Source organism: Carassius carassius, chromosome 21 (genome assembly GCF_963082965.1).
Source record: "Carassius carassius chromosome 21, fCarCar2.1, whole genome shotgun sequence".
Lineage (NCBI taxonomy): Eukaryota > Metazoa > Chordata > Actinopteri > Cypriniformes > Cyprinidae > Carassius > Carassius carassius.
The window spans coordinates 1,482,501-1,505,000 of NC_081775.1; the positions used below are offsets into that span (position 1 = coordinate 1,482,501).

General features: G+C 38.2%; 2 protein-coding genes and 1 long non-coding RNA gene across 6 annotated transcripts in view; 1 reads left to right on the forward strand and 2 right to left on the reverse strand.

The window, feature by feature from the left end:
• The window catches only part of LOC132097344 (uncharacterized), a 404,710-nt gene that overhangs the window by 299,933 nt on the left and 82,277 nt on the right, over positions 1-22,500 (reverse strand). The gene's annotated exons all lie outside the window — the stretch shown is intronic.
• LOC132097345 (uncharacterized) overlaps positions 1-22,500 on the reverse strand; it is a 433,761-nt gene that overhangs the window by 71,562 nt on the left and 339,699 nt on the right. The window lies entirely within an intron of this gene.
• mib2 (MIB E3 ubiquitin protein ligase 2) overlaps positions 1-22,500 on the forward strand; it is a 69,079-nt gene that overhangs the window by 18,320 nt on the left and 28,259 nt on the right. For 3 of the 4 annotated variants that reach the window (XM_059502989.1, XM_059502987.1, XM_059502988.1), the window contains exons 2-5: positions 6,135-6,467; positions 12,881-13,052; positions 17,460-17,566; positions 22,351-22,500. The exon at positions 22,351-22,500 is cut by the window's right edge and continues 45 nt beyond it. In XM_059502989.1, the coding sequence (XP_059358972.1) occupies positions 6,135-6,467; positions 12,881-13,052; positions 17,460-17,566; positions 22,351-22,500 (762 nt within the window). Of the gene's footprint in view, positions 1-2,519; positions 2,637-6,134; positions 6,468-12,880; positions 13,053-17,459; positions 17,567-22,350 lie in introns of those variants that run through there. The other variant, XM_059502990.1, reaches the window with a different exon arrangement.

A 22,500-nucleotide genomic window follows, 5' to 3' on the forward strand; every position in this document is an offset into this window, starting at 1 on the left:
ATCAAATACGGTCAGTACTGTTGACGAACTACACCTACAGGACTGACATTAATAAATATTACGTTTAGATGCACTGATTGCAATTTTCTTGGCAGATTCCGTTTTTTTTTTTTTTTGTAAGTGTGACCTGTTGATACATATTTTCTTTCTAAGATTTATAATTGACAGCATATACAAATAAAAATGTAAACTTTTTTTTTTTAAAGGACATAAATGGTTGGCTTAGCATTTTTATTTGGAGCAAGCACAAACCAAGGTTGAAGTTTTCTGCACTACAGTTACCAGGTTCAAATAAAGGTCTGGACTTACCTAATATTAAGCTATATCAATGGTCTGCTCATTTAAGATACATCTCTGATTAGGTTGTTCTCGATAACTCCTCTGCTTGGTTGGATCTTGAACAGTCATTGTCAAACCTTCCCCTTGTGGAGCTGTTGTTTCTCCAAAAAATGAAATCCTTATTGGATAACTGTGATAACCCTGTAACTGTAAATGCACTTAAGGCATGGAGGGCTGTTTGTCGTTTCGAGGGAAGAACTAAATTAACCTCTGCTCTTACGTCAATTGTGAATAACCCAGACTTCCCTTTGATGGGAGGTTTAAATTTTGGGTGAATCAAGGTATTAACCGGATTACGGATGTGTTTGATGAAGAAGGCCTAATGTCCTTTGAGGATCTGAGATGGAAATATCAATTATTAAAACAGGACCTCTTTCGTTTTTTTACAGATTAGAAACTTTTATTTTGAAGGATACCTCGTTATGTACTAATAGAAGTCTGACTCCTATAGAAAAACTACTTTTTCAAACACCTGGAAAGAGGTCAGTGAGTTTGTTATATAAGGTTCTTAGTGTTACATTTGAGGGACATGTAGTTTGGAATACTAGACTTGCTTTGGGAGAGGGAACTTTCTATCTCTATAAGTGAGGAAGATTGGGGTAGTATTTGGAATTATGCCAAATCCATTTCAGTATGTAACCGTGCTAAGGCGATACAATTAAATCAACATAAAATGCATATTTCACTAAACCGTAGACATGCATTTAACAATACCCTTTCACCTCTACGCCTTAAGTGCAGAACACAAGTTGGCACTCTCACTCACTGTCTTCGGTCATGGATCCTCTATATTGTTGATCCTTGGTTTGCCTGATAAAGCTTTGATTGTATCAAATGAAAAGAGACTTTACAATCTTCTCACACTTGCAGCCAGGAAAAACATTTTAATGAGATGGATAAGTGAAAAGGCTCTGACTATTTTTGGATATCACAAGATTTTAATATTAGATATTTAACATGTTTAGTTAATGGTCATCCGAGTCAGCTTTATAATGTCTGGGAGCCTTATATCAGTAATCTAGGGATTGTTGAAGAGTTTTCCTATCCATGTACCCCAAAGCAGTGCATAAGAGGTTGAACGTGTACTGTACTACCACTATGTATTTAGTGTAGTTATCCACTTAATTTTTTGAGTATCTAAATTGTATTTAATTTTTTTTAGTGGCCTACGACAAGTCTGCTTTTTTTTATTTTGCCGACATAACACCCCCCCCCCCACACTTTTATTTTTCTTTTCTTTTCTTTTTTCTTCCCCTTTCCCTCTTTTTTATTTATGTATTTATTTTTCATGCATGTTTTAAGTTGGAAAATGTTCAATATATATATATATATATAAAAAGAATAGTCCATCTCCCATCAGTGGTTCAATACTTTTGGTAAGCGAAGTAAACAAAAATAACGACTTCATTTGTCAGCGGTCTCTGTGTCTCTCCACATCACTCAAAGTGCCTCCGCTCTTCTGTGTGTGTGTGTGTGTGTGTGTGTGTGTTTATGCTTTGATTTGAAAGAAAACAGCGCATCCTTGTGGTGCGGCTGACACAGAAGAGCGGAGGCACTTTGAGTGCAAAAAAATCTTCAGTGCTTCCCTAATTATTTTTGTTTTGGATGTTTTAATCAGTAATAATCTCTCGTACTTGCCTTACTAAATCTCCTTGTCCCAGACAAGTGTTAATTTAACCAGGGGTTACACATTGTGAACTTCGTGTCTTCTTCGCTCATAGTCAAGAACTTCCATGCTGACAGTGTTAACATGCGAATGGAAAATCTGCTGATTTCAGTCCCTGGCAAAGTTAATTTGTCTAGAAAAGTTGTCCCACCAATAAAAGGACAAGACAAAAAAGACAAATTAACAGCTCCAATAACATATAGGATTTTATTTTAATAGAAGTACAGGCTTGACTTTGCTTTGAAACATTTCTCCTCCCCTGCAGACAGACAGTAGACCTGCTTATCTTATCCTATTCCCCAGCCTATAGTTAACAGAAGTTGTCACTATTTTAGGTAATGCACCCGTTTTTTAAGCCATGTTCTCTTCTTAAGCTGTGTAGATGCAGAAGTGTGGCGTTGCATCACAGCCCTGTGTCCAAACACGTTTTCAATGACAGCATTGTGGAGGTCCGTGCTGGGAAATGTGTTTGTTCTGCTCTCGAATCTGCTGCCAGCGAGCGTCTGAGTCTCTGAGTTCCCAATCAGAGCAAAGTTCACCCCAAAACAAACTGCTGTGGACGACCGAGAGCGAGCTGAGCGCTGAAGCAGGACAGCGAGGATGATTCGAAGCGTTCTGAAGCGAATGGCCTGTAAGTGTTTTGTGTGCTCGTTCTGCTTTAACTCTTTGTAATCACATTCTGGCGTTTTGAGTTAAAAAGACATGATGGAAATAACACTGGATTTGTTGAGCTAGGCTGGTTGAGTGTCCTCTGTTCATGCTGGCTTTCTTGGCATCTGATGCGTAGTGCATATTCACAATCACAACACTGGCCCTCTTCCAGACTCTGGATATGTTCAGTGAGAGTTTCATGGGTTGAGTGCGGTCTCATAGGACAGTGCTCACACTCGCTGTCAGCTGACTGGAAGAGCTAGCCATGTTTCTTCGCCTGTGTTTCATGAGGAATGGATGTGTTTTGGCTGCTCGTGGAGGGTTGATGTAATCCCCCGTCAGTGTGCTGTTTATCCTGGATGAGTATTGATTTATCTTCTCTCTGGCGTGTCTGATGAAAGCCATCCCCAGCCCGTTCTGTCAGAGGTGCAGCGGGAACAACCCAAAGTAGGACTTGTGTCACTCCAGCATAGATTTATGGGCAGTGTACATCACATGTCATCATGCCGGGTTTCTTTTCTTTTGATGTATTCATCTGGATGGACCGTGTTATTTATTTATTTTTTTCCATTTTTTTGTTGTAAACAACTTCAAGTAAAACTTGCATGAGTAAAATGTGTATTTTTTCATGTAGTGTGACTTTCTTCATGAACTGTGAAATACACAAGCTGGAAACAAATGACAAAATTGGCATTATGATATTGCAGTCTGGTTAATGAATTGGTATACTAAAACAGTATCAGTATAATCGTTAGCACACCTTCGTCGATAACGACTAGCGTGTGATAGGAGTAACAACAGTGATGAAGTACAACAACGACACTTACATCATCATCACAGCATTTCCTGGATGCACACCTAAAAATCAAATACACCATTTTTGCATTCAAAGGTAATATTTAGTTGAAATTTGACTAATATTATCAATCTTTTCAACGCACTCCCCAGCTGCACTCATTTTAACGCTTACAATCTCTCAACAGACATGTCTTCAGCACTAATTTGCATATAAAATATAAGAAAGTGGGACTAGCGGTGTGCTCATGAACAGTTAATTCAGTCAAGTATTGTGTTAAAGGCTGTAGACTAACAATTGCGATAATAAAAACACGATATGCTTATGAAATTACCAGAGAGCACTTGAAGAACTTCTTCGATAAATCATATATGATTATAATGATGTATTTGGTTTAATATTAGTTTTGTCTTCTACATCTGAATGTGATAAACTGTTGCTTTGGATGAAACGATCTCAGTACAGTGAGACGGGACGGGAGACAGCGCTCCTCAGATTACATGCATCGTGGAGAACTAGAATAAATGCTCATTCTTTCTAAAGAAATCTGACTGAAACATACAAGGCTTGATCAGTATTTCTCTGTTGAGTTATATGCATGCAATTGGACTAAAAGGCCTAATGGAGTTGTTTTGTGCATTCTTTTTTAAAGGCATGCATTTATAGATCAGATACAGTATCCGAGCATTTAAAGTGTGATTTATCAGTGATTCAGAAACCCCAGTCCTGTTCATACTGGATGACAGCAATGCCATGCTCCTAGCAGACCATGCTTAGTTTTTTCCACCAACGTCTGAAACCAATGAGATGTCATCGTGGATGGAGCTTCCCAGACCAGTGCATTAAAAATAGAGACTAAACGACTGATGAAGTTTCAAATGGATATTACAGTACATGACAAATATACTCAGGAAAACCATAAGAAGCAGTGGGGTCATGAGAATATGAGGCTTACGCTCTCACCCTTACGCCCTTCCGCTGGAGAGAGCACATAGACAGCTTGATTCGTGATTGCTTACACAATTTCACATCCAGTATCTCTGCTCTGGTGTTAAGGTTGAAATATGAACAAAAGTCCTAACAATTTTGCGTTTGTAGACAACTTCACTAATGCATTTTATTGATGTTTGACAAGCAGAATTACTTTAATCGCAGAAATAGTGTTTTAAATGCAACATGACACATTCACAATTAGTGTTGTCACGGTACCAAAAGTTCAGTATTCGGTACCGATACCGGTGAAAATCCACGGTTCTCGGTACCAATTTCGGTACCAAAGTAAAACACACAAATATGCTAATTAAAAAAAAATAACTTTTTAGCACTTAAAATAAAACCAATGCCATTCTTTATACTTATTTACAATTGTGTTTAAAGTTTTTCTACAAGTTATATAATTATGAAAAACAGTAAACAAGTTTCACCCAAATTTAATTTGTCTTTTATTTATGAAATCTAAACACATTTTTGGTAAATAAAAGGGATTTGATATTAAAATTAAAACATGGAAGAAATATTGTGATTGATTTATTTCTTTAAAAAATAAAGTTGTATACATTTTTTCAACAGTAGTAGCAGTATCACATACATTTTACTAAATAATAGTAATATTTCTAGCACAATGCCTTAAAAACAGCTTGTTATGCTGCTTGAAACTGCTGACTGGTGTTTTTTAATTTTTTTTATACCATATTATTTTATTACATTGTCGTAATTATAAACACGCTGGCTTGTAGCACATACAGTTTTAGCGTTTACTGCATTTTGATATTGTTGTTATTTGCCTACAGCAGCTAATGAACCAGAAGTCTTGCACATTCACAGAAAACGGCTAACTTCTGTGCTGAAAAATAAGGTGGAAAGAAATAAAGGTGACTTGACGATAGCTAGGTCTAAATTCTTTCACATGTATCATTGTTATATATTAACTTCAAATACACTACCAGTCAAAAAAATATGACCAGAAAGATGTTTTATGTTTTTTAAAGAAGTCACTCCTGCTCAAGCCTGCATTCATTTGATCCAAAATACAGTCACATTTTTAGTACTTTTTAAAATAACTTTCTATTATTATTAAAATAACGTTTTCTGTTTAAATGTCATTTATTCCTGTGATTTCAAAGCTGTATTTTTAGCATCATTATTCCAACCTTCAGATATTGTTCTGATGATATGCTGATTCGCTGTTTAAAAGAAAAACATGATGATAATGTGTTGAAAACAGCGGAGTACAATTAGTATTTTTTTTTCATTAATGAAACGCTTCTCTGAAATGTTATGACTTTGATCAGTTAAAGCATCCTTGCTAAATCAGTATTCATTTCTATACCCCCCCCCCCCCCCAAAAAAAATTCTACACACATACCGTATTATTGTTTTTAACTTCATTTTTTGTTTTTCATTTAAATGTTAAGTTTATAAATTTTGTTGTATGCATTTATCTAATTTCTTAATTTTTAACGTGTGTATAGGTAGTAATTATAAAGTTTTAGCTTTTAGTTTTGGATCTGTTAGTCACTTTGGATAAAAGCGTCTGATAAATGACTAAATAAAAAATAATAGTGATTACAATATTGACCAAAATATTGATGATTTAGATTAGTGTCATACTGGAGCAGCCCTGCGTGATGCTGAAGGTGAGAACCGCTGAGCTGATGTGTGTGTGTGTGTGTGTGTGTCCAGTCACCCCTGACCTGTCTCCAGACACTCCTCGACCCCCAGCAGCCACCGCCGGCCCCCGAGCACACCACAAGCCCAGCGAGGGCCACAGCGGGCAGCCGGAGCGCAGCAGCATGGAGGTGGGCATGCGGGTGGTGCGCGGCCTGGACTGGAAGTGGGGGAACCAGGATGAAGGAGAGGGGCACGTGGGCACGGTGGTGGAGATCGGCCGGCAGGGCAGCACAACTACACCCGACAAAACTGTGGTGGTGCAGTGGGACAGCGGCACTCGTACAAACTACCGCACGGGATACCAGAGCGCCTACGACCTGCTGCTGTACGACAACGCTCAGATCGGTGAGATCCAACACCTCCTCAGTTAAAGTTATACTTATAAAGTCATGATTACGAGCTCGCTGCATTGTTAAAGAATAACAGTAGACAGTGGTTTGTGAATGCTAATGCTTAGCCTAAATAATCGGATCAGGAGCCGTCCCCTCGTGTGACCCATGATTTGTCTGTTTGTGTATTCAGAGCCAGCGAGCAATGGACTTTCATAATAATAATAATAATAAAACTGCATTAATGTGCGATTAAAATAATTGGTCAGTTAATGTGTTAATGTGATAATACCGTGTTAACTTGCCCAGCCCTAGTAAAAATGTTGTTAAAGATAATGTTATAATTAGATTTTCTTGATCAGTTAACTTCTATTAGCTGAAGAAATCAACATTTGGTGTGAGCATCTTTTGTGTTCAGAGCAGCTTGTGCTCTCGGTGCACTTGAGCAGAGCTTCGCAGGAGGTTTGTCTCTGCGTCTCTGAGACACAGCTCTTCTGGATTGAGTCTGTCTCCGTTTGTTCTGTTTCTTCATGTCACTCCAGACAGACTGATGATGATCCCATCACATCTCACACACTCTCACTGCATTATTACAATTAACGGACAAATCACTCGTGCACTTTCATTTTCTGTGCGCCCACAGATCGTGATAAGGAGAGTGACAGCTTTTATTAGTTATTAAAGGAGTTTTTGCAAATGTGCTATTGATTTTTAATACAACAGATCAATAAAGAAGTACTGCCTGAGATTGCTTTATTTCATCAACGAAAATAGTTCCAAATATAGCAACAGCTCAGCCGCTTGGCAGAGTTTCATTCATGAGTGAGTCAGTGATTCATGATCACCCATTTATACACACAGTCACTTGCTTCATTCCTGAATGATTCAGCCGTTCAAACGAATCGATTCAATGAATGATTCAGTGCTAAAATCAGTGACTTGCTGCCATCCGCTGGAGGTTCAGTTTCATTTTTAGGTATAGTTTCAGTTACATCATTTCATATTTCTGTATTCAAAATGTTATATTTAAAACATTAATCCCCACATGAATTTAATTACACCCATGACACCTCATTAAACCACTTTGTGTTCTTCTGTGCACCCTCTGTAGTACAAATAATTTTTTTATTAATACTAATTTCATATGATTGGTAACTTATTTGTCTCATTCTACTTATTATTCTGTTTTACATAGAAATTTAAAAAAGCTTATAAACACATTTTTGAATTTGACAAATGAACAGAGGTGGGTAGAGTACCCAAAAACTGTACTCAAGTAAAAGTAAAAGTACTTCTAGAAATATTTACTCAAGTAAAAGTAAAAGTACTAGTCTTGAATAGTTACTTGAGTAAGAGTAAAAGAGTATCGGATAAAAAATCTACTCAAGTAGTTAGTTACTAGTTACTTTGGGTCATATATACTGAGCCTATTTTTATTTAGATATATAGATAAAATGTATGTAATGTATGTGTGCGTGTATAAATGTATATATTTCATCAGCCTTTACTCCAATTTATGTAATTTATTATAAAACCGTGTCTGTTTACTTAAGTAACAGATATAGGTGTCATGCCATAATATATTTTTAATACGACTGACTTTATATTAAATGTGAATTTAACATTGAAAGTTAATGTGATATAAATATTGCTACTAATCTTTCATTGTTCAGAAAGAGAGCAAATAACATTTACATTATTAAAGATCATTTTCACTGACAGTCTAGATTTCAATCACTCTCAGAAACTCCCATTAAAATCACTGAAACTGTTAACACTGTGAAATCAATATCTTAATTAAAGATTCGTACACACATCTGCACTTTGTTGTTTCTGACGAGAGAATTCGCCAGAAAGAGGTATTCAGTCAGCGAGCGAATGAAGGAAGCACCGGCATTTTAGCGATGACTCATCTGAACGCCTCTGATTGGCCAATGCTTTAATAAGCTCAAAAGAATCATGTGTGATTGGTTATAATGCGCAGCGCTGTATAAACGCATCTATCTCAGGCTAAGCGCCAGCAAGCAATCACAGATCTGAATTTAGCAGCTGATGATATGTATTAAAATTAATAAAATCTTAATCGGCTATTTTTTGTCTTTTGGAAGCTGCATTCAACTTGATTCCCCTCTGTTATAAGCCACACACGTACAACAAACTAATGTCACAGTGGTATCGTGTACTGTAATCGAATGTAGCCCAAGTTATTACCTGTTAAACAGTAGACAGCACACGCGTCTAATAAGGATCTCCATCGCTAGCAAATAATAGCCTTTGCAGATTTGCTTTCATTTCAGTGCAGTTCCAGCCATGTTTTCAACACTCTTTCTGTTCTTAAACGTTAAAACTCTGAGTGAACCACTTCAGACGCTCAGCGCGTGCGGCAGGGAACTGAACGAATCATTCAAACTGATTCATGAACCAATTCACTCGTTTGCCAATTGGTTTGATCAAGCCTTTGAACAGAATTGACTCAAAAGAATGAATCATTCGCGAATGGGCATCGCTCATTGCCCAGAGAAAAGTAGACGGCGCGTTTGGAATAAACTGAAGCATTTATAACATTAATTGCATTAAGATAAAGTAACGAGAGGATCGTCGCCCACAGTAACGAAGTAAAAGTACAGATTTTTCCCCAAAAATTTACTCAAGTAAGAGTATAAAGTACCCATCTTTAAATATACTCCAAAAAGTATTAGTTACCCCAAAAAATTACTCAAGTAAATGTAACGAAGTAAATGTAACTCGTTACTACCCACCTCTGCAAATGAAAATGATCCCATTGCAAAGGTGTAAAACTTCAACTCATATAAGGAAAGCTTATTTTTGATCAGTTTTGATTATTGATCAGAAGGTGCTCGTTAATTTTTTAAGAAGACAGGTTTGGGTGTGGAATGGGGTTTGGCCCAGTTTGCTTCAACCCCTGAATACTACAACAATTATTACAACTTTTGTTTAAAAGAATAATCACACAATACGCGATTTCTTCCATGTTTTAATTTGAATGGTTAACCCTTTGTTTGCCAAAAAAAATAAATAAATAAAGAGTTAACTGTGGGAGTACTACACTTGTTATTCTTAATTTTGACATTAATTTTAATTTTTACACCAGACTAGGGCTGGGACAACACGTCGAGGTCATCGATGACGTCGACGGAAAAAATACGTAGACGCAAAATATGCGCATCAATTCGTCGACCTGTTTTTATTTCTCTAAAAAACGTTTGCAAAACGTTTACCTTATGTGCGCTGAATATACGCGATGGCCGGATCAACATTCTGTCCTACGTTATATAACCAATCCAGGGGTTTTTCTGCATTGATCTTTTTTTTTGGCGGCTGTCAAAGCCTTATTTGACGGTGAGTGACATTGACAGGGCGCGTACGAGAGAGAGCCCCGGCTGCGCGCGCACTCACAGTCTTCAAACAACACGAGCGCTTCTTGCTCTCTCCCTCCCTTGTGCAAATTACAACCCGAATTCCGGAAAAGTTGGGACGTTTTTTAAATTTTAATAAAATGAAAACTAAAGGAATTTCAAATCACATGAGCCAATATTTTATTCACAATAGAACATAGATAACGTAGCAAATGTTTAAACTGAGAAATTTTACACTTTTATCCACTTAATTAGCTCATTTAAAATTTAATGCCTGCTACAGGTCTCAAAAAAGTTGGCACGGGGGCAACAAATGGCTAAAAAAGCAAGCAGTTTTGAAAAGATTCAGCTGGGAGAACATCTAGTGATTAATTAAGTTAATTGATATCAGGTCTGTAACATGATTAGCTATAAAAGCTTTGTCTTAGAGAAGCAGAGTCTCTCAGAAGTAAAGATGGGCAGAGGCTCTCCAATCTGTGAAAGACTGCGTAAAAAAATTGTGGAAAACTTTAAAAACAATGTTCCTCAACGTCAAATTGCAAAGGCTTTGCAAATCTCATCATCTACAGTGCATAACATCATCAAAAGATTCAGAGAAACTGGAGAAATCTCTGTGCGTAAGGGACAAGGCCGGAGACCTTTATTGGATGCCCGTGGTCTTCGGGCTCTCAGACGACACTGCATCACTCATCGGCATGATTGTGTCAATGACATTACTAAATGGGCCCAGGAATACTTTCAGAAACCACTGTCAGTAAACACAATCCGCCGTGCCATCAGCAGATGCCAACTAAAGCTCTATCATGCAAAAAGGAAGCCATATGTGAACATGGTCCAGAAGCGCCGTCGTGTCCTGTGGGCCAAGGCTCATTTAAAATGGACTATTTCAAAGTGGAATAGTGTTTTATGGTCAGACGAGTCCAAATTTGACATTCTTGTTGGAAATCACGGACGCCATGTCCTCCGGGCTAAAGAGGAGGGAGACCTTCCAGCATGTTATCAGCGTTCAGTTCAAAAGCCAGCATCTCTGATGGTATGGGGGTGCATAAGTGCATACGGTATGGGCAGCTTGCATGTTTTGGAAGGCTCTGTGAATGCTGAAAGGTATATAAAGGTTTTAGAGCAACATATGCTTCCCTCCAAACAACGTCTATTTCAGGGAAGGCCTTGTTTATTTCAGCAGGACAATGCAAAACCACATACTGCAGCTATAACAACAGCATGGCTTCGTCGTAGAAGAGTCCGGGTGCTAACCTGGCCTGCCTGCAGTCCAGATCTTTCACCTATAGAGAACATTTGGCGCATCATTAAACGAAAAATATGTCAAAGACGACCACGAACTCTTCAGCAGCTGGAAATCTATATAAGGCAAGAATGGGACCAAATTCCAACAGCAAAACTCCAGCAACTCATAGCCTCAATGCCCAGACGTCTTCAAACTGTTTTGAAAAGAAAAGGAGATGCTACACCATGGTAAACATGCCCCGTCCCAACTATTTTGAGACCTGTAGCAGAAATCAAAATTGAAATGAGCTCATTTTGTGCATAAAATTGTAAACTTTCTCAGTTTAAACATTTGCTATGTTATCTATGTTCTATTGTGAATAAAATATTGGCTCATGTGATTTGAAAGTCTTTTAGTTTTCATTTTATTAAAATTTAAAAAACGTCCCAACTTTTCCGGAATTCGGGTTGTAATCAAAATCATTAGACACGATAGAAAAAGGGCGAAACACCAAAGTTTAACGTGCGCTCGCGCACTCACAGTCTTCAAACAACACGAGCGCTTCTTGCTCTCTCCCTCCCTTGTGCAAATTAATCAAAATCATTAGACACGATAGAAAAAGGGCGGAACGCCAAAGTTTCACGTGGAGCATTCGGAGATTTTTTTTTTCTACATGACAGGCTGCTGGCTCCCACTGTTAATTTTTTTATTTTTTATTTTTTGGAAAAGCACTCTCTGTATTAGCTTAAAGCCCTCAAGTTTACATTGGTTACTGTATTCTTTCAATTGCTCTAAACAAGTATTTTGGGTGAACTTATTTATTCAATGCTAGACATCAAGTTGTTGTTATTTTCATCTGAAAGAACTTCTTTTTTCAGTAGGCTAGGCCCTATGTGTTCAGTAATCTTGTTTCAGTAAGCTATGTGTTTTCAAGGTTTTATTGAATGCTATCTCTATACAAGTGCAAAGTAATGCATTCTTAGTCAGTATTTTATTTTGTAATTTTAAGAGCAATAAACATATATTGTAATGTTAAGGAATTCATGTTTTTTTCATTCAGATATGTAAATCAACATGTATAAATTGTTAGTAGTCAATTAATGGGGAGATAATCGAAATCGAATCGGTCTGAAAAAAATAATCGCTAGATTAATCGTTTAAAAAATAATAGTTTATCCCAGCCCTACACCAGACATAATCAGACATATATATCGGTCGAAAATATCGGTTATCGGTTTACTTGATTGGTAATAATCGGTATTGGCAACGACCTTGAAAAGCATATATCTGTCGACCCCTAGTTTGTTTCATTTGTATCACTTTTATTCTATTGTATTTGTCCTTTTATTACTAACAGCTAATTTTGTATAATGTTGAGGACTTTTATTTGTTTATTTGTTTTTCTACTAGCTAATATTATGCCCTAGTATTCTGCTGTGGTATTGAGAAGTTTGCTGGTCTCTAAAATGTGGATGTCATAGCAATCTTATTTACAGAAAATATGTATTTGATATATCACATTGTTAAATGAATCACTCAAAGTGTTGGTCATATGACCCACTCATAATTGGATTAAATAATCATGATTACAATATTATGATTTTTGCCATAATTGAGCAGCCCTAGTGTGAGTGTATGAGTTATTTTTATCTTCCAGCTGGAGACTGGCTCTTGTGTTTATAAGGAAATGCTCAATGTCTCATCTTCCTCAAACGATGTGTTTCTGATTAATGTAGTGAAAGCCTGGGGAAAACAGACCCATGACTGGATTCCTTCTGATCTTTCATTTAATATACCCTTGTGTTCACTTCCCTTTCTTCCTCGCAGGTGTCCGACACTCAAACATCATCTGTGACAGCTGTAAGAAGCACGGCATCATGGGAATGCGCTGGAAGTGTAAGGTGTGTTTCGACTACGACCTGTGCACTCAGTGCTACATGAACAACAAGCACGAGCTGACGCACGCCTTCGAGCGCTACGAGACGGCACATTCACACCCGTGAGTCTTCGGTCTGCTCTCTGCATGACATTGCTCTCTTTCTCCTAGAAACATCAGTAAGCATAGCACAAGAGACAGATTCTGTTGAGGATAGTGATGGTACGAATGACCCAATAACTCAAAACAACTGTGTGTACAGTAATGCACTTACAGTGGAAGTCTTTTAGCCAACACCACAATAAACGAAACCTGCCAAGTTCAGTTCAGTGATGTGCTCTAGGATACCTGAAATAGACATGATTTAACTGTAAAAGTGCCTCTTAATGGCGAAACATAACTCATTTATATAAACAACAATCACCTTAAAAAAAAAGATTTCCTTTACAGGGTAAAAAAACATATGAGCTTTACTTCTGCTTTTAAACCCTCTGGGATATTTTCTTCATACAGTATATTTAATGTGTGTGTAGTTCTGTTAAACATTTTCTCACTTTTATGCAGTGTTGCTTCTCAAGTAAATGTATTTAGTTTCAAGGATATTTTTACTGTAAATCAAGAAAAATAAAGACTAGGTGGGAACGCATTATTAGTGCAGAACAGCTGTATTTATTCTGAAATGTGATGCTTTGGATGTTATACACACAACACAATGGTTTTGTAAAGTAGGAATGCACGAGGAACCTCATGTGACATTTAATGTGCATGTTGTCAGTAAAGTTGAGCAATGATTGGAACGGCCTATTTTACTTAACAGTTCAGAAGGAAATCAATTTTATAACAATGTGTGACACCTTCCTCTTTAATAAAGGACAATAAATGACACCAGTTTTCCTCCACACTGCTATTATTTTGAACAAACCCCTTTCAATGCATTAGTCAGTTACTCAGAACAAGCAGCACATGTCACGCCGACTGGGGCTGGTGTTTTTCTATTACACGACTACTAACTCCAGTAAATCATTATCAATGCACAGATATCTCTACTGCTGATAACTGCTTCGTCAGGTCACAGCAGCTCTGTCAGAGGTCATGTGCAGGCTGAGGTAACGTCTGTTTTTGTGTTAGGACACAGTTCGCCATATGGCCTCCCATATGTTCAGCAGAGCAAGGAACAAAACAGCCTAACTTGTTAATCGGCTAAGACAGCTACTAGTTCGCTTCTGTTGTGTTGTCTTCTTTAATCTTACTGTAGAAGAGTGTAGAGCCCATCAGGTCTTTCTTACAGTAATACCTGTTTTTCTTTATATATTCATATCAATCTTAGTGCTGGGGAAATGGAAATGCACAGATTGTGTCTGATATGGTGTTTTCAGTCACGTAGCATGACGTTGTCTCTGTGTATGGCCCTGGATTACTCAAGTTTCTATGTCAACAGGCTAAAAGAGGACTGACCTTGATCTCTGACTGACCTGTGACACGGTAGAGCAGTGTCACAAAGACTGAGCTGAAACACAGATATGGAGCTCACTGCATTGGTTAAACCAGTGCCATGTGCAAACAAACCATGCCAGAGAACTTCACAGAACTAACTTTTCTGAAACGGTTTTGTCGTGATTCCCAACCGTGTTTCCTGGCCGCTAAAAGTTTGGAATAAGTTTTGACATTTTTGAAAGAAGTCTCTAAATCTCACTGAGGCTGCGTTTATTTGAGCAAAAATAGGGTAAAAACAGTAATATTTTAAAATGTTATTGCTATATAAAATAGCTGTTTTCTGTGTGAATATATAGTAAACTGTAATTGATTGCTGAGATCACAGCTGATATGTGACCGTGGACAACAAAACCAAACTGAAATCTGTGCATCATCTGAATAAATAAGGTCTCCATTGATGTGTGGTTTGTTAGGAGCACATTTGGCTCAGATGCAACTGTTTGAAAATCTGGAATCTGAGGGTGCAAAAAAATATCAAATCAAAATATTGAGAAAATCACATTTAAAGTTGTTCAAATGAAGTTTATAGAAATGCATATTACTAATCAGAAATTATTGATATATTTACGGTAGGAAATTTACAAAATATCTTCATGGAACATGATCTTTACTTAATATCTTGTGACCCATACAACGTATTGTTGTCTATTGCTACAAATATTCTGCAGCGACTCAAGACTGGTTTTGTGCTCCAGGGTCATGTATGCTGATTTGCTGATCAATAAATATTTTTGATTATTATCAGTGTTGTTTTGTTTGTGAGTGGGGTGTCCAACCCAAGCTCCGGCCCTGTGTTACCTAGCTAAATATTTTAAAACTTGAAACGTTCAGCTGAAGAGATTAATTGCCTGCATTAACACACTCAATTTTACAGCAAAAAACAAAACAAAAACACACTAAATTGATAACAAAATTAAAAAAAAAATCTCTTGGCATTATGACCAGGGTTGTCATGTCTGCACAACAAAACTCAATGAGGCATTCTCACATTCTCAAAATATGCCACTGCCATAAACACATGTTTTTGCAGTCACAAAAAAATGAAAATCCTAATAACAGGAGCTCACAGGTGCTGAATGGCTCTGTATTGCACAGAACTCATTATACAGCACAGTTTTATCATTGGTTGAGTAACAAAATGGGTAAACTATTCCAATACAGCATTTCAATCAAATGCAGTTTATTCTGTATGTCAAACCTTTCACTTATGTGACCCTTGGCAACAAACCTTATTTGGTTAAGATGCCACGTTTTACTCGATGTTGTCGGTGCAGAGAGAGAGAGAGATGTTCATAAATCATGCATCTCGTTGCGTGTACATACACAGCGTCTGTGGATTACGTCTTACCTTTGATCTTAGACGCACACCTGAGACACAAGAGCCACAGACTGCTTCGAGATTTATCCTGATTGTGTTTTAAGCCTTGGAGCCGTGCAGGTGCTGCCATATGGCATGAGTGCGCTCGTAAGGACGGACGTGATATTAGCGCTCCGCACAGCTGACCTTCAGAGACAATGAGACCCGTTTGAAGAGAAACCCAAAGCCGAGTTGAGATCTCTGACTGTTGAGGCGTGAATGTGCTGGAGCTGATGGAGTAGGTCTAGCTGGGCAGTGAGCGTTGATACTTGACCCTGCGGATGAATTATGGGAATAGGCAGTTCCTTTGCTCCCCGATCAGATCAGATCTTTACTATAAGGTATGTGCTGTGATTCGTTGTTATTCCACTGTGTTTAGCGCACAGTCTTTCACGATGTGTTCTGGAAGAGTTTGTTGAAAGTTTTATTGAGAGCATGTGTTTCCCATTATGCTGCTCTTGTACAAAATCTGTCCAGTGTCCTCGAGCACACGTCCCCAAATGAGAAACCAGGACATACAGTCCTCTCTGACTGTGGGCGTCCTCTCATCGCTCTCAATGAGTGTGAAATCAGTGATTTAGACATTGACTGAAGTAAACCAACCTCTCGCTCAGGTGTCTTTAGCTACGGGCTGATCAGATGTTTGTGCCGCAACGGTTACTTCTGTGTTTCTTCATGTGATGATTTAATCTGAAGTGACTTACGTAAGGTCCTAGGATTTCCTCAATGCAGAATCCAGTCATAAAAATGGAATTGACTGCATAATGCAGAATATCATGGAATTTGGCACATTTTGGATTAATAAATCAAAAGTAGATCAGTAGAGTTAAATCGAAACGTGATATGGACCAGTGTCTGTTAATATTAAGCCGCAAAATAATATTTAAATATGAATCCTGCATGTTCTGTGTGTCTGTGTGTGAATAAATGTAGCAGACTCGCAGTTTCGTTTACTACACACATACTAAAGAGCGCGTGATTATCGTGGTGTTTTCAGCCGAATATGAGCACATGAACACACACACAACCTCTAGAACTGCTCTGAGAGTCACTTCATGAGTGTTTTACCTTTTCTTTTGAATAAACTATCATCAAATCATTTACAAACAGAAACCTAAAGGTCTTCACTGCAACCTGATAAAATAGAAGTTTGGTTTAACTTGAAGAAACTGTGACAGAAATATATTACTTAATGTAATGATAGAACTACTACTACTAATAAAATTATTATAAAAAAAAAAATTAATGAATATTTACCAGAAACAACATGGTATTTCTTAAAATAATAATAACAATAATACATATATTTTTTAAATAAAATCAGTTACTCAGAGATGCTTTTGATTTATTAAAATTAAACCATTAAAAATAGAATCCAGAAAATTTATGAAAAACTGAATTTGGTAAAAATGAAGTCTAGTTGTAGTCTAATTTTAGTATACCTAAAAAATTAAGTGTTGATTTTTTCCTTAGGTCATTGAATTCTAATGCATTTACATTACATTTCAGTATTAAATGCATATTTTGTTTAGAATCATTCAGAAAGACTCATTTATTTTTTTAAACGAATCAAGTTCGCAAAGACAACATTGTGCAAAATGAGCTTAATTGTATGCAGCAGATCAGATTTGAAAGGTTTCCTCAGGTTAATAACTGGCTCTTCCTTCTCTCGATCTCAGAGTGAGCTTGACACCAAGACAGAACCTGTCCAGAATCATCCTGAAGGGAATCTTCCAGGGGGTGAAGGTGGTCCGGGGGCCCGACTGGGACTGGGGCAACCAAGACGGTGAGACCTGCCCGCTAACATCCATGATTTCAGGTTCAGCCATGTCTCAAAGGCTTAATGGAACGTTCTGGATCTGTGTAATGCAGCATCTGTAGAGCTAATAGAACAAACAACCTGAATTGCATTCACTAGAAGAGTTGAAGTCTGTGTCATGTTGGACATTTGCAGTTTTATCATTGCCTTATAAGGACAGTTCATCTAAAAATGAGTTATTAATTACTCACCCACTTGTCGTTCCAAATGTAGCACCATTTTGGACAGTATCACATACGTAAACAACATATGAAACGTATGTAAGCGGATGTGTTGTGTATGTTCAGATCAAAGCGTAAACTACATGGTACCCGCGTAAATACCTTTCATATGTAATACTCTCCAAAATGGCACTACAGGGTGAGACAAATTGTTGAATAAAGTTGTTTTCTTTACACACAAAAAGTATTTTTAACGATCTCCTTGCTATGTTTCTGAGCCTTGATCGTGGTAGTTCCCTTGCAGTCTATGGAGAGTCAGAAAGCTCTCGGATTTCATCAAAAATATCCTAATTTGTTTTCTTAAGATGAACAAAGGTCTAATGGGTTTGGAACGACATGAGGGGAGTAATTAATGACAGAATTCATTTTTGGGTGAACTGTCCCTTTAATCACTTCTGGTCCTGCAGAGTTTAGTTTGAATTAGTTTTTTCAAGAAATGTTTTTAGGAAGTTCTGATTGAAACGGTTGAAATGAAACTCTCCATGATCAGGAATCAGAAACTTTTTTGCAAAGGAAAGTGACTTTGTTGTAGTTTTTTTTTACATTGATAATATGGGAGATGTAAGATGATAGATCAGGGACCTGTTTCATAAAACAAGTTTACCAAGTAAGCCAGGCTTATTTTTAGTTATTTTGAACCAAATCAACTGGCCAACTGAAATAAACCTGGCTTATTTGATAAACTTGTTTTATGAATCAGACCCCTAATGTTTGAGCTTGTGTTGTGTTGTGATGTTTTATCATCCATTGTGTTATTTCTTTAAACACTTGCACATGTTCTCGTTTGAAGGTTGTATTTTAAAATGTATGATCACTTCAGTGATGAATGAGTCAAAATGCCCATGTGGAGTTCATTGACTGATCCTCCCAGACTCTTTCTCTGTGTGTTGTGTGATCTGAAAGCATATTCTGGCTGTCATCGCTGTGATGATAGTGTTGGTTAGCTGTTGCTGAACACTTGTGTTAGTTAGTGATGGTTGTTATTAGATGTTCATATTTCACCCCAAAATCAAAAGAGAAAGTAAAAAAAAGGTTTCCATTAAGAAAATGAAACATTTTCTTAGGGTTTCAGATCATTAAGATGTTTAAGATCATTATGACATTTTCATTCTGACCATGAACATACTTTGCATAAAGAAAATGAAGTCTACTTTTAGGACTATTGAGATTTTTTTTCCAAATAAAATAAAGAAATATTATGCTTAGAATTGACTTATTTGATTTTCTTTATTCAAAATATGACTGCTTATTTGGTCTTGTGATTTTGGGGTATTTCCTGAGAGGTTTTGTGAGAGTCAGCTATGTTCCCCTGTGTTTGCCGTAGCTTTTTGAGCTTTTTTTGTACTCTTGTTGTTTGATTATCCTTTCATTGTGGAAAGTTAAATATTGGCTTTGTTCAGGTTAAGTATTCAGGTGTCATAATTTGATTGACAAATGACACTAGATTTTGAGATTAATTTGATTTGAAGTCCCCTTTCGATACTTCACTCGTACTGCGTCGCTTATGGGGAAAACTCCTTTTTCTCAGAGGACTGAAGCCTTTACAATCACGCAGTGTAATTGCACAGCCATTGGTTCATGCAGTAATTAAAAAAAACAAACCAGTGGCTCAGCAACGGAGCTGCACAAGCCTATGGTAACGAAGCCCACCAGAACCCGCCAAAATGGGCGTGGACATCTGGCTATATAAGTGGGCATTTTGCCATAGAATCTCAGATTAATTCTCCTTGAGCGACGACGATCTTCTCTTCTCTGACCCACGAGACTTGAAGCCACTCGCCGTCGACCTGCCTATCTGTGGACAGAAGCTAATTCAGCTGATTCTTGATGGGAATCAGTAGATCTCCCTGAGAGCGTCTTGAATACTATTTCACAGGCTAGAGCCCCACTTATGAGATGCCTCTATGCTCTTAAGTGGTCGGTCTTTTCCGCCAGGTGCACAACCCGTGGCCAAGACCCGGTTTCATGAGTGGGACCTGCGCATGGTCCTAAAGCTCTCAAGGGCTCCCCCTTTGAGCCACTGCAGTCTGTGGACTTAAAAACCTTATCATTGAAAACCAATCTGCTACTGGCTTTAGCATCAGTTAAACAAGTAGGTGACTTGCAGTCTCTCTTGGTAAGTCCTACCTGTCTTGAGTTCGGGCCTAAAGACTCCAGTCATACTAAAATGTTTAGAGCCCAGGTTATCACTCTCTTTGCACTTCCTCCTTCTGAGGACCAGGAGTGTAATTTTCTCTGCTCGGTTAGGGCACTGAAAGTTTAAATTGAGCTCTCCGCCCCGGCGGTTGGAACAACTTTTCGTATGCTTTGGTGGCCACACCAAAGGGTCCCCAGTCACAAAGCAGAGGATTTCTCAATGATTAGTTGACGCTATCGCACTAGCTTACTCCTCCTTGGGTCTTTAGAGCCCCACAGGAGTCAGAGCCCATTCCACTTGGGGTGTTGCCTCATCCTGGGCGTGGTCTAGCGGTGTGTCCTAAGCAGATATCTGTGCAGTGGCTGGCTGGGCCTCGCCATCCAATCTCACCAGGTTCTATAACTTGGAGGCTCTGGCCTTGCAGGCTCAGATGCTGTCTGCTTAAATGGATACGCACCTGAAAGTGAAAGTGATGTGACATACAGCCAAGTATGGTGACCCTACTCAGAATTTGTGCTCTGCATTTAACCAATCCAAAGTACACATACACAGCAGTGAACACACACACACACTGTGAACACACACCTGGAGCAGTGCATAAGGCAGTCTAATTCTTCAGGTATTGCCTGCTTTTTTAGGTATGCCCTTAGCCCTTTTAGTAGTGTGGAGGTTGTACAAAACTATTGGAACAATTATACAAGGCTTGGCTGACCTTTTTTGAGTTCAGCCTCTTTACCCCCTGCAGGGCTCACCCTGTGTATAATCGGTCCCTCTGAGCCTTTTAAGCTCAAGGCCAGTTTGTGTCAGTCGTTCCTCTTTCCTGGCACGGCGGGATTGTATTGGTTCCCCATAAGAGTCTAGTGACACAGTACGAGTGAAGTATACGGGAACGAGTACTGCGTTCCTTGCCATGATGCTGCACGACTCCGTGTTGTCGCTTCAGTTGAGATCCTATAGCAAAATGCCCACTTATATAGCCAGATGGCCCCGCCCATTTTGACCAGCTCTGGCAGGCTTCGTCACCATAGACTCGTGCAGCTTCACTGACAAACCATTGGTTCTTTTTTAAATGATTGCATTAACCAATAGCTGTGCAGTTACACTGCGTGATTGTTAAGGCTTCAGTCCTCTGAGAAAAAGGAGATTTTCCCCATAAGTACTCGTTTCCGTATCTCAGGGAACTGAGTATGGTGACACCTCTTTACTCCTTTACTCCAGTGTCAGAAACAGGCAATATTTGCTTCCTAGAGTTGATTTTATTATTTTCATAGAGGCATATTTTTATCCAGTCACATGAAACTTACAGTGTGATTCAGTTTGAAGTAGAATAATTATGACTGCTACTTGTATAAGCAAATCGACATCAAATTCAAAAATAGCTGTAATTAAAAGCACGGTGGCGATAATTGATAATGACATAGAGTTTTGAGTGAGAAACAGAATTGACTGATGATCTTCTCCATGTTAGTAAGATGCTCTGTAACTTTGCTCACAAGACTCTGTATAAAGAGGAGACTCAAGCTGGTGCACTTCTAACTTTCTGATTTTGTGTTTATCTGCTCATAAACGATGTGTGATTGTGGTTCATTCGCTTCACCATTTTCATTTTCTTCTTTCTTATTTCCCGTCCGAGTCCAGCTCCAGCACACAGCCTAACCACGTCAGCGGTTCTGGCTCTCTCCACACTCACCTAATAATGTTAAGGGTCTAATAGCAGCATCCAGTTTCCTGCCATTCACACAAACAATGGTGACAAATTTAAGAATTTGCTTTTTTTTTTTTTCTTATAACCAAATCCCAGACAAAATGTAACTAGTCTCATGTTTTGGGAGTGCTTTTCTTTGCTTTTACATTTTTCCATGGAAAACCACTTCAAATCAAAACAAAAGCATCCTCATCCCTGGAAAACAGGGTGCTTGACAAGAAATGGATCATGAAAATAGAAAACAGTCAGCATGAAATACACTGTACTCCAGAAATACACTGTACTAGACTATTGTATAGGAAATTCTGCTATTACATTGGTGTTATTTTTTGAGCCCCGGTGTGTTTACTTATTTGTATTTTCCTGAAAATAGAATGTGACAAAATATCTCATAATTTAGTATATAAAACCACAGGAATTCTCTTCTGAGACCATATTTTTTTATAGCTGAAATATTTTCCTTCCTTTCAAATGCATTTTCTGACCCTGCTCTGCTCTGATATTTCCAATTTTTTTTCAGACAAAGTGCACGCATCTTGATTTTTAAACTTTTCCATCTCGCAATTGTAGATAATTTAAAACTGCTGACGTTGGTCTGAGTCTCATGCCTTGTGCTGCTTCTGTCTCTCTCCCTCTCTCTCTCTGTATATATATATATATATATATGTGTGTGTGTGTGTGAGAGCAGGAGGTGAGGGGAAGGTTGGGAAGGTAGTGGATATTCGTGGATGGGATCAGGAATCAGGTCGTAGTGTGGCTAGCGTCACCTGGTCCAGTGGAACCACAAACGTGTACAGAATGGGCCACAAGGGCAAGGTGGATCTGAAATACGTGTCAG